The sequence below is a fragment of the Alexandromys fortis genome, unplaced genomic scaffold, assembly GCF_014885135.2.
Source record: "Alexandromys fortis isolate MF-2015 unplaced genomic scaffold, M_Fortis_MF-2015_v1.1 scaffold_168, whole genome shotgun sequence".
Lineage (NCBI taxonomy): Eukaryota > Metazoa > Chordata > Mammalia > Rodentia > Cricetidae > Alexandromys > Alexandromys fortis.
Window position 1 is genome coordinate 303,050 of NW_026068058.1, and position 11,287 is coordinate 314,336.

The 11,287-nt window shown below is 41.6% G+C and overlaps 2 protein-coding genes across 5 annotated transcripts; one reads left to right on the forward strand and one right to left on the reverse strand.

Annotated features, from left to right (window-relative positions):
* The first annotated feature begins 344 nt into the window (after nucleotides 1-344).
* Hyls1 (HYLS1 centriolar and ciliogenesis associated) lies at nucleotides 345-10,543 on the forward strand. Of its 2 annotated transcripts, XM_050120051.1 has the most exons (4): nucleotides 345-604; nucleotides 1,858-1,901; nucleotides 6,523-6,637; nucleotides 8,398-10,543. In XM_050120051.1, the coding sequence occupies exons 3-4, from the start codon at nucleotides 6,624-6,626 to the stop codon at nucleotides 9,350-9,352; spliced, it is 969 nt and encodes a 322-aa protein (XP_049976008.1). In that variant the 5' UTR covers nucleotides 345-604; nucleotides 1,858-1,901; nucleotides 6,523-6,623; the 3' UTR covers nucleotides 9,353-10,543. The 2 variants fall into 2 exon arrangements, with proteins under 2 accessions (XP_049976008.1, XP_049976009.1); XM_050120052.1 differs by lacking the exon at nucleotides 6,523-6,637.
* On the reverse strand, nucleotides 3,374-11,011 carry Pus3 (pseudouridine synthase 3). Of its 3 annotated transcripts, none has more exons than XM_050120048.1 (4): nucleotides 10,962-11,011; nucleotides 5,549-5,952; nucleotides 4,878-5,443; nucleotides 3,374-4,105 (listed from the first exon to the last, which is right to left on the reverse strand). In XM_050120048.1, the coding sequence occupies exons 2-4, from the start codon at nucleotides 5,921-5,923 to the stop codon at nucleotides 3,604-3,606; spliced, it is 1,443 nt and encodes a 480-aa protein (XP_049976005.1). In that variant the 5' UTR covers nucleotides 5,924-5,952; nucleotides 10,962-11,011; the 3' UTR covers nucleotides 3,374-3,603. The 3 variants fall into 3 exon arrangements, with proteins under 3 accessions (XP_049976005.1, XP_049976007.1, XP_049976006.1); XM_050120050.1 differs by lacking the exon at nucleotides 10,962-11,011 and adding an exon at nucleotides 10,877-10,898; XM_050120049.1 differs by lacking the exon at nucleotides 10,962-11,011 and adding an exon at nucleotides 10,850-10,872.
* Between the last annotated feature and the right edge of the window lie 276 nt (nucleotides 11,012-11,287).

The following is an 11,287-nucleotide window of genomic DNA, read 5'->3' on the forward strand; positions in this document are numbered from 1 at the left end:
AGGCGGACCCACGAGCCCGGCCAGCGGCGCCCCAGAACCCTCCCCTCCGCTCCCCTCCGCCGCCGCCAACTGCGGCCAAGGGCGGCTGGAGCACCGAGCAGGGCCAGCCCCTTGTCCATCCGCCCCGCTAACACCAAGGGAACCAAAGCCAAAGCTTCCGCGCCACTACCCGGCGGGTTCCCACTTCAGCTCCGCGCCCCGTACTCCGCTTCCGGGCCCGCGGGGGAGGGCCGAAAGAAAACACGCACCAATCTCTATGTAAGCGTGGAAGACGTCTGGCTTCTACGCCAATGAGAGAGCTGGTGGGCGGAGCCAGGGGCGTGGGCTCGCTCCGGGATTTAAACTTGAACGGCCGACCGTTAACGACGGCATTGAGCGTGAGCGAGGGCGATTTGTCCCCCGTGTGATTGCGAATCTGTGGTCCTCACTGGGCGGCGAGGAGACGACCCAACCCGCGGCAGCGGTGGTGGCGGCTGGTGACGAGCGCGGAGCCGGCGGCGGGGGACACTTCCTGGGCCAGGGCGCGGCGGAGGCCCGTGCTCCTTCCCTGGACCGCCACGCGTGGATTTGCGTTCCCCTCCCTGGCCGGGCTCTTGCATTCAAGGTAAATCCCGGCGTGGGCTGCCTGGTGCAGAGGCCGCCCAAGCTCCTCCAGGTCACAATGTGCACCCTGTACGCGCCACTCTTGCCCGGAGGCTGAGCGAGCTGACTGAGCCCTCGGGGCCAGCGTGGAGGCTGGGGACCGGTCCCTGGGGAACCGGCACGCCCACGGCCAGATGGTGCGACCCGTGTTTTTGTTCGAAGAGCAGGGAAGTCGTCTTACGTTCGGGTTACACCTTTTGTGGGCTCACACCTACAGCCAGCCTTCCGTAGCGTTTGCTTAGGATTTAGGATAGCGGGTAAAATTGAAGGACCCGCTGTGTGTGACTGTTTCCCGGGTAGAGATAAACCTTATAAAAGCTGTACAATAATAATGCAAACAAAAATATTAAACAGTGCCCTTTCAGGTTAAGTTTTTCAACACGCAATGCTGATGAAAGTGAACGCTAAAGCTTGTGCTGGGTAACGAGATTTCCTAGAAAGCAGGTGTCATTCGACTTGGAAGTTAACTTACACCATAACTTCAGTTATATCCGAATCCACCCTCCGAATCCTTTCAGCTGTAACTAGGTAATAACCCTGGACCAATACACTGCTTAAGATTTAAAAAAAAAAAAAATAGGTATTTTGGTCATTCACAAAATATAAGATTGGTGGTTTAGCTTCTGTGTAAGTTTCTCTCTAGCTGGTGAGATTGTCGTGTTTTATTAGAATCAAAAGAAACTGACCATAACCTGTAGACCTTATGAAAAGTTGCACCACCACATTTGAGGGGTAAAATAAAGGGAATGTAGTTTGAACACAAAGGACAACAGCTTATCAATGTTTTGTAAACATGCCATTTAAAAGTCCTCTGGGCTTTAGTGTCCACAATCGTCCCAGGCCAGCTCCAGAAGAGAGACAGACGCACACATATTTCAATTAAACTCCAAAACCTTTTTAAATGGAGAAAGTAAAACTTAAGCCCTTCTTTACATTTCTCCAACATCACTCCTATCTTTGAGTTTTAATATTACTTCAGTGATTTTGCAAACATACATTCTGGGGAATTCTCATTTGCTTCTTCTGAGATGCCTATCAACCATAAGGTCACTGAATCATTCTTTTAGATTCAGAGCGTCTTAAAAGAACTTTATTCGAATTTAAAGCCTTAGGCTCTGGCTTCTATAGACTCCTGAGAACACCTTTTAGTTAGGGCTTTGGAAGGGGGACTTTTTAAATATGGGCTATTTCTTAAAGTCTGTTTTTCTTTTCTAGGTTTTTCCTTTTGGTTAACTCAAGTCAAGGCAAGCCAAAATATGGTAAGAAATTGCTCAAACAGATCCCAGCACCCAGTGATGGCTCACAACTGCCCAATCTTAAGATGCCTTCTCCCAACCTCTAAAGACACCCATGTGATACACACACATACAGACATTAAAGACTTAAAAATTTAAGGACAAAGCAACTCCTTTTAGAATGTTACGTTGACCAGAAATGTTAAGTCACTTGGTATCACTGCTTTCCTAGCTCCTCTGCGAGGCTGTGAAAGCTGTGATCGTGTTGCACTTCTTCTGCACAAGTCACCCACTTTATCCTCTAAGCCTGGAACGCCCACAAGTCTGTGATTATATACTCCACCCCTAGGAGCTATAGGACTTAAGGAAGCCCCAGATTACTGTAAATATTGTTCTAACTGTCCGTGTGTTCCTTGTATTGAGCAGTATCAAGATACAATCCGTTCTGAGTCTTGAACATAAAAACAAACTAGTTACTGGTTGATTGACAAACATTTGGGTTTTATAAACATGTCTAGTAAACGTGAAGAACACTTGCAGTGACAGTTACTAAAGTAGGAATCTTTTAAGTTCGTTTGCTATGGCATTGTTACAAAGGACAATGTGTCAAGAATTTCTTATTTTTGCATATTAGCAGTGCTTTAGCTACATAATTTTCTTGCTTTTAAAACTTCTTAGTGACCCCGTAAGATATGACTGACATACTGGCTGACCTAAATTAGGCTTCCGTCCCTTTGTAGTCACACTAAGTATGTGCTAATTTCCAAACCTAGAAAGGACTTGTATTTTCTACCATGGAATCAAAACTTTTTCTTGTTTGGTTGAGGAGTTTCTTATAATAAGCCCAGCTGGCCTTGAACCTCCAGCTTCCACCCAAGGCTGGGATTATAGGTGTGTGCCAGTAGACCTGATTGGCTCAAAACAGATTTTACCCCTCTGTCTCCCAATTCTGCAAAGTTGAACTTCCAGAACTTGGCCAACAAAATCCAAAAATGTTTTGACATCTCTAAAGGGTCATAAGAAGAGTGCAACATACATTATTTTTCAGAACCTAAAATATCTACTCTTACCCTTGGTAGAAAAAAATTGCCAGCCTCTGCACTAGCTGCCTCATTAAAAACATACTGTCTGGGCTGGAGAGATGGCTCAGAGGTTAAGAGCACTGGCTGCTCTTCCAGAGGTCCTGAGTTCAATTCCCAGCAACCACATGGTGGCTCACAATCATCCATGAGACCTGGTGCTCTCTTCTGGCCTGCAGGCAGAACAGTGTATACTTAATAAATAAATAAACATTTTAAAAAAGACATACCGTACTACATCATACCTGGCACTAAACCCATCTATCCAATCTTTAATTGGTGGAATTTAATAAGAAAGTAAGACACTCTGGCAAAGATCTTTCCCATAAGTGGTTATCTCGTTTGCCTTGAAAAGGAACGTTCAAGTGTGAGATGCTGTTGACTTAGCAAAAAAGAAAAAAGAAAAAGGAACATATGTTATTTGTAGTATCAGGCTTTAATGAATTTAAATTCAAGGCACAGATTTCCAGGGGTATAGCTAACAAGTGCTTTTTGCTTTTTCATTTCATAATTCTTTTGGACAGGAATTAGAGAATATTTAGACCCTTTACTGTTTAAGACTTGTTAGGTCTTTTTTTATGAGCCAGTCTTTAGAATTTTAGCTGGTTGTTGCTTCTTGTCCTGGTAGAGAGCCTAGCTTGCTGGGCCTATACAGTAGTGTTAACTTCTGCATCTATTATACAGACCCTCTTTGTTGGAGTCTCTGAAACATTATTTTCTTCTTCTGTGTCAGCACAGTCCCTTTTGGTCTTTGTTTCTTCCTTGTGGAGTATATGTGGGTGCTCAATGCGTCCTCTACGTACAAAATGCTGGATCCGGGATTCCAGTCCTTGACATTTAGGGCGATCCATGAGGGGCTTATATGTGCGCATTCTCACTCCTTCTACAAAGGCACTAGCTTGCTTTATGACAGAGGACTTAATGTTTCTCCATTCTGTTACTTCATCCGTCTTTGTTCCTGCCCCACATGTTATCATGACAGAATCTAGTCCCTGTAGCATGCTATATAGCATGTGGGTTTTAACAGCATGATTAGCCCATAACTGTTGTAGGTGGGTAACATTGAATTCCTGAACCTCGTGATCATAAATCCATTTGGTATTTTCAAATTTGCAGTCATACAAAACTAGAGGAAATTCAACAGCCATGCTAAGGAGAAACAAATGCAAGAATGCACAGCAGTTAGCCAATAGTTCTTTTTTAAATACCGAGCTTTAGTTGAGATTAAGGGGACAAGGAAGATCTACTAATGCCACTGGTTAGTAACATCTAAGAAAATACAACACTGTCTTAATCTGGAGCAACTGTGACTTCATTTTAAAAGTAAGGAAAAAAAAAGCAATGATCAATTTGATTGGTATTAAGTTAATGTCAGTAGCAACAAATAACCAAGATGTGGGTTGATAATCCATAAGATGCTCTGGCTCCCCATACCATAAAATTTAAGACCGGTTATTTATCCAGATTTGTTCAGCCTAGGAATGAACTACTGGTATCACTGTTTAGCCACAGCCTGTTCACAAAAGAAAAGCCTCTTTTCTACCTTCCCTATAATTTCAGAAGCTGGGAATTAGAAGCCCAGTCCAAATATCTATTTCCTTATTAATGGAAAAATCTAGTATATGTTCATAACATTCTACAAATCAGAAGTTTGTGAAGGGAGCTGGGGAGATGGCTCAGTGGTTAAGAGCACTCACTGTTCTTCCAGCCCACATAGTGGACTACAACCTTCTGTAACTCCAGTTCTAAAATATCTGACACCCTTTTCGTGGTTACCAGATACACAAGTGGTGTGCAGGCATACATGCAGACAAAACATCCATACACAAAATAAAATCTAATAGTATAAAGTTTAATGAACCACATTATTATTTCAGTAATCATGGGAGAGAAAAGAATGTACGAGTTTGGTTTAACTTACCTATATTGAGGTTTCTCAGGATTTTTCTCTATGTTTAACAATTCATCAATAATCTCTGGCTTTTCCATTCCTTGGCCAATCAGGAAGAGGATAGCCATCATACACCGAACTTGATGATACAGGAATGCCTGGCCAATCACTTCAAATTGACATAACTGGAAAGGTTCTTGCCTTCTCTCCTCACCCAGAGTCTGAGCCACTAGTTGTACTTGTGCAGACAGAATAGTCCTCTGAAAATTAATCACTCCATTGGCCACATCCATTTTACACAAGTTTCTGAAATCATGAGTGCCAACATACTTCTGAGCTGCAGAATTCATAGTTACAATATCTAAATCAGCACGAGGGAAAAAATAGCGGTAAGTCCGCTCAAGGCAGCTAAACCTAGCACTGAAGCTAGGCTCTACAGGGGCCCAGGCCAATATTCGGATATCTGCAGGGAGCACCCGATTGAGAATGTGGGTATAACGGATCTCTTTAGCAACATCATCAGCTTCATCTTTTAAGTTAGAATCATCTGAATCCCTGCCCCTTGGAAACTGAGAACGTAGGTCCAGAGAAATCACCTGTAGAATTAGAGAGAAACTGTTTCAGAGATGATCTAAAGACTCAGTATGTACACTCAGATTCCCATTATTACGTGCTTTGAGAAATAAGGTATTGGCCCTTACCTGACCAAAGGCACTAACTCCTTTGTCTGTTCGACCACACCGGTGATAGTTGGATGTCTGTCTGCTTTCTACCAGTCGGGTCTTGGTTAAAGCCTCAAACAGTTTCTCTTCAATGGTATTGCTTGTGTTTTCCTGACTGGCAAAGCCCTGGTAACCCCAGCCTAGGTAGGCTATTTTTAGAGCTACATGTCTTCGGCCATGAGCACTGAAATCAAATGCACGCTTAGCTTTTCCAGAGCCTAAAGGATTTTCTCTGATGTTTGAGTCTTTGATACTATTGGCCTGTTCTTTCTTAAGTCTTTTCACTTCCTGCTCCAGTTCCTTTACTCTGTTTAAAAGTTTCTCAATCTGGTTTCTGTCTGTGTTTTCAGCCATGACAGCAGTAGGAAGAAATCATGCAGGTCCTGCATGGGAAAAAAAAGTGAAGTAATACATCAGTTCCAGTGGCTGGTCCTTTGGAGATGTTAGTGTCACATGAATGAGTTATCATCTAAGCTGCACATGGCAGTGCAATCTTATAGTCCCCAGTACCTGGGGGCACAAGTTCTAGGCCAATCAGGGGTACAGAACAAGATACTACTTCGAGAAAACAAAAGAACACTCAGATTTAATTTGATGTTAAAAGTGTAGGTTTAGATTGCCCAAGGTAGTTTAATTAGTATGGATTCATCACTCAGACACTGTCCTTTTACATTCTATCTGGCTACTTCACATAGGAAAAGGGAAAGATGCACCTATTTTTTAAAATGTAGGGAAATGCCTCAATTTCATTTCTCTATTCCTTACCAAGATGATTTGTGTAGAATGTTTTCCTCCCTATAACATTTCCTCTTGATTTCTCAGTAATTTATACAGTATTTTTAATAGTGACAATTACTTATATGGGCTACTTATGACTACTTCTGTTTCTATTGTTTTATATTTCAAGTAAGTGGCATATATATTGTTATCTAATGTTCTGTTTTGTTTTAAAGGTGGCCCAATAGAAGCTGTCTTAATTGAAGAAATATAATAAATGATTATATTTCACATTAGAAGTAGAACCTGGAGATAAATTTTTCTTTAAGCAGTTGTAATGGCAGAAAAAAGGTAATAACTATTAGCTTTTTTACAACCAAATTTCTTACGTTTATAAAAGATTTCTATAACAGTTATACAAGAGTTAGTGTGACATAATTTAAATCTGGAAGTTGAAATTTCTCATGTATTTCAGTAACCAAACAGCAACAATACCACAGTCTGAACACTTAGGTAGTTCTAACTAATTTATGACTGAAATTACTTGGATAGCATTTCTACATCTGTTCTAGGGCTGACTGTGACTAAATGGTTCCCTTCTAATCTTTGGAGTTTATGATGAAAAATTAAACATTAAAATCTTACAGGTGAATCTAAAATTACTAGAAGAAATATGGGGAGATGACGTTTTTAATATTACTAAACTATCAGAGAAAGCCTGGTGGGGAATTGAACTTAGAAGCCAGGCAGTGGTGGCGCTTGCCTTTAAATCCCAACATGGGGGGGGGGGGGGGGNAGGAGGATCTCTGTGAGTTCAAGGCCAGCCTGGTCTACAAGATACAAGAGCTAGTTCCAGGACAGGTTCCAAAGCTACAGAGAAACCCTGTCTCAAAAGAAACAAAGACAAAAAAAAAAAAAAAAAAAACTGAACTTAGAGCTTCCTGTATGATATGCTGGGCAATTAGTCAGTCACTAAGCTGTATCCCTAGGGGAAAGGCATTGCTAAGTAAAACATGTTCAAGTATTTGAGAACAATTAATTGTGGAACAGTCTACAAGGATTAGAAAGTTTGATGGTATACCACTGTGGAGGAGTGGAAAACTCACAGGTAATCCCATCTTGGAAATTGAACCTATGCTACACGCTTGTGCAAGTGTGTAAAAGCTTACAAGGTACTCGCTGTACTTTTAACAAGTGACTATAAGTCTAGTGTAAATAAGGAACTGGATAAATCTGATACAACATTAAATGGTAAAGTAGTTTTCATGTGCTGACAGCTGAATCACAATTCAAAGAGAAAGATTTTGTGCCATGTTCCTTTCTCGTGAAAAAAAATTTAGTGTTAATACGGAAAATTAGAAAACTGCTAAGAAACTGTCTTTTAGAGAGAAGTTTCATCAAGGAGGGAAATCCTTTGAAACTATAAGCATGTATTTCAACTTCAAGAGAAGCACAGGGAAAGCAAAGTAGCAAGCAATAGATAAAACTACCTTGATCCCAGTCAGGAAAGCAACCACTAGGTGTTTAGGTGGTTGAATTTTATTAGGACAGATTTGTCTTATACATATATACAGAGTATATGCATACATATGTGTGCTTTATGTATGTGCACAGCCCATTATGTTGGTTTTTTTGATCTTCAGGCCATTATCACTTAGGAGTAAAAGCAAAGACTCAGTGTGATTCAGACTGCCAAAGCATGATTCCAGCTCTGCTGTTTACTACCTTTGGGCAAGTTAACTTCCTGAAGCTTCCTATGAAAAAGAACTCATCCTAAAATATAAGGATTATATGGATTAATAAACATGAATAATGCCATATGCATAAAGCATCCTCTAAGCATGTTATATAATGTTCAGTAAGCATCATGTTCCATTACATGGAGTCTCAAGCTTTCCATATGCCAGAACTCAGCCCATACCATAGGAGCCACTAAATGTGACATGGCAGTAACAGTGTAAGAAAAGAGTAGACATGACAGCAAGGAATAGATAGAACTCTACCACAACTATTGAATTTATTATTGCTTTGGATTTTCCATTTGACTATAAAATTGAGACAATAATGAGCAATTAATGAGATGGAAACTGACCAGTTGTTATCTCTTACAGACAGCCTTATAATGTAGAAGAAGCAATGGAGCACCTGATAGGACCCGGTGGACAAAAATGGGCCAGTATGGACCCAGAAGAACGAATGTTAGCTGCTGCTACAGCTTTTACACATATCTGTGCAGGGCAGGGCGAAGGAGATATTAGGAGAGAAGCCCAGGCTAGCCAGTATGATCCCTACAGTAAAGCCTCAGTGACCCCAGGAAAGAGACCTACTCTGCCTGTACAGCTGCACTGCCCACACATCAGAAGCCGCCTCACTTCATCAACATTTTCAGAGGCTTCCCAAAAATGCAGAAAGCCAGTGATGAAGAGAAAGGTTCTGCGCAGAAAGCCAGATGGGGAAGTACTAGTGACAGATGAGTCTGTTATCAGTGAGTCCGAATCTGGTACAGAAAGTGATTTGGATCTCTGGGACTTACGACACAAGCTGATGAACCTACAATTTCAAGAAGGCACAGAATCCCCAAATGATGCCTCACAGAAACTTAACCTACCACATGAATATCAAGTTAACCTACCACGTGAATATCAAGGAATTTCACAAGAAAACCAGCTCATTTGCTATCTGCGAAGAGAAGAAATGGGCCCTCCTGTTTATGAACAAGACTTGATTGTTGCCAGCAGACCCAAATCCTTTATTCTCCCCAGGCTGGATCAGTTAAGCAGAAACCGGGGCAAGATAGACCGAGTAGCCAGATATTTTGAATACAAAAGGGACTGGGATTCAATGCGGTTTCCTGGTGAAGATCATAGAAAGGAGCTACGCTGGAATGTCCGAGGACAAATGCTTTCCAGAACAGAACCCCAGTCCAAGCCTCAACATGTGTATGTTCCAAACAATTACCTAGTACCAACTGAGAAGAAAAGATCTGCCCTTCGGTGGGGTGTCCGTTGTGACCTTGCAAATGGTGTCATGCCTAAGAAGCTTCCTTTCCCTCTTTCTCCTTCTTAAGTCTTTTTTACCTGTCTCCTTCCATCGTATTTAGGATAACCTAGTTCTTCCTCTCTCTCTCCTTTTAAATACAACTGACTAGAAAAGCATGCAGAACACAGGGTAAGGACTTCACTGGTCCTTCCTATGTCACATTAGGTACCATACGCCACTTAGATTTCTAAACTGACATTCTCAAATGCAGCAATTTGGGGAGTTGGGGGGACTACCTGAAATGTGAATTTTGTCAAAGTAGTGCCATTTTGAAAAGACTTGTAAACTTTGTTTTTTTTTTTAAATTAGTGGGTATTAAGCTCAACTATTAAAGAATTTGGCAAATGATAAGTTTGAACCTTGTTTTAAGTACTTCCCAGTGTAAGAGGACCTCAGCCAGCTCTTCCTCTGATCATCTAATGATACTCAAAGTTTCTGTATATAGTCTGACATGAAGACACAGAAATGAACTGTCTGGGTACAGATCAAAACACTAGTTCTGGGTTTTTGCTAGAATTTACATTCTTGATAATCTAGTAAGGAATACCTAAAGATCAGAGTTGTCTATTTCAAGCACTAAATGTGGGCCTGAAGTTTTTATTAAAGTGTTTATTCAAAAAAGAAAATAAACATGAATAGTCCTGGTCATTGCTAGTTGCTGAAACACTCTCCAAACAATATCTGAGGCTAGAGATAGAATACATTGACCCAGGGCCACCCACAGCTGGACATGATCAGGAAGAAAGATAATCAGTAATAGCTAAATGCTGTGGAGGGACTGACATCAGGAAAGTAAAATCTGCAAACTCCAATAGTACATCTGAGCAAGGACGATGCCACAAATGCCTGGGGATACAAATTAAGGACCTTGTAATTCAGCAAGATCCATCATACATGCAGAGCACAAAAAAAGTTTTAGACTCAATTCTAGGTGCAGGATTAAAAATAGAACAGCTTTTTCAAAACAGTTAATTTAAACAAAAAAAAGTTTGCCTGACCCAAAGTTCAAATTAAATCAAAGGGGTTTTGAAGGTATGAATCCCAGTTTAGCTCCTAAGCATAGATCAACCCAGTCATGAGGCAGATTTAAGTGGGATGACCCCAAGACTTGGCCCAGTACACTAGGTTTACCAATAAAATTTGGAAGGTGGACCCACAAAGGGAATTCCTGGGTGTACTAAGCACCCACCCTAAATTAGTAAGCCTCGGAGTTTTTGAAGTTTACAAAAAAAAAAAATAAAAGGGGGGGGTGTGGATAAACATTTCCTCGTGATTAAGAGTTCAAAACGCGCTATGATCATTAACTCTGTATAACTATAGCGTAGAGCAAAACCCAAAATAAACTAGTTTCTGCCACGCCTTCCTCCCATACTTTCTTTACTGGGCTACACTATTGTTTGTATTTGAGCAATTCAGAGGCCCTCAACGCCAGTTGCAGAATCTAAGCCCCGCTGGTGGGACCTATCTCCAAGAAGTCCCAGACACGACACACACGCGCGCTGTCCTAAGTCCCACCTCACCCACCGGCGCCTTCCTGAAGCCCTTAAGTACCGGGGCAGGAGATAGTCATTTAGTTTCCATTTGCTCATTCCTCTCTAAAACTCAAAGCAGCCCACCTGGAAGAGTGCACACTTACCTTCCGGTCATCAGCTCGCGGCCACGCGACTAGCAGGAAGCTGAGACTTTGTGTCTCCAGTAAGCATGCGCCGCCTCACGGGCGGCGCGCCTGCGGTTCTGGGAAATGTAGTTCCGAGGTCCGGTGGCCGGCTTTAAGCCAAAACCCAACGTAAGCACAGATTTCTGACTCAGCCCTGTCTTCACCCCAAGGCACAATCAATGACAAGACAAATTACGAAATTATAATTATGGTCTAAAATAAGTTTTTTTAATGCTGACTAATCTATATAAAAACTAGGAGATTGAAGATCGTGTTCCAATCTTGCACATCGTTTAGTTAACAGA

Coding starts and splice junctions, on each gene's coding strand:
- Pus3 (XM_050120048.1), bottom strand. CDS start 5,923: ATGGCTGAAAACACAGACAGAAACCAGATTGAGAAACTTTTAAACAGA. Junction 5,444..5,548: donor GAGTTAGTGCCTTTGGTCAG/GTAAGGGCCAAT, acceptor CTAATTCTACAG/GTGATTTCTCTGGACCTACG. Junction 4,106..4,877: donor CCTGAGAAACCTCAATATAG/GTAAGTTAAACC, acceptor GTTTCTCCTTAG/CATGGCTGTTGAATTTCCTC.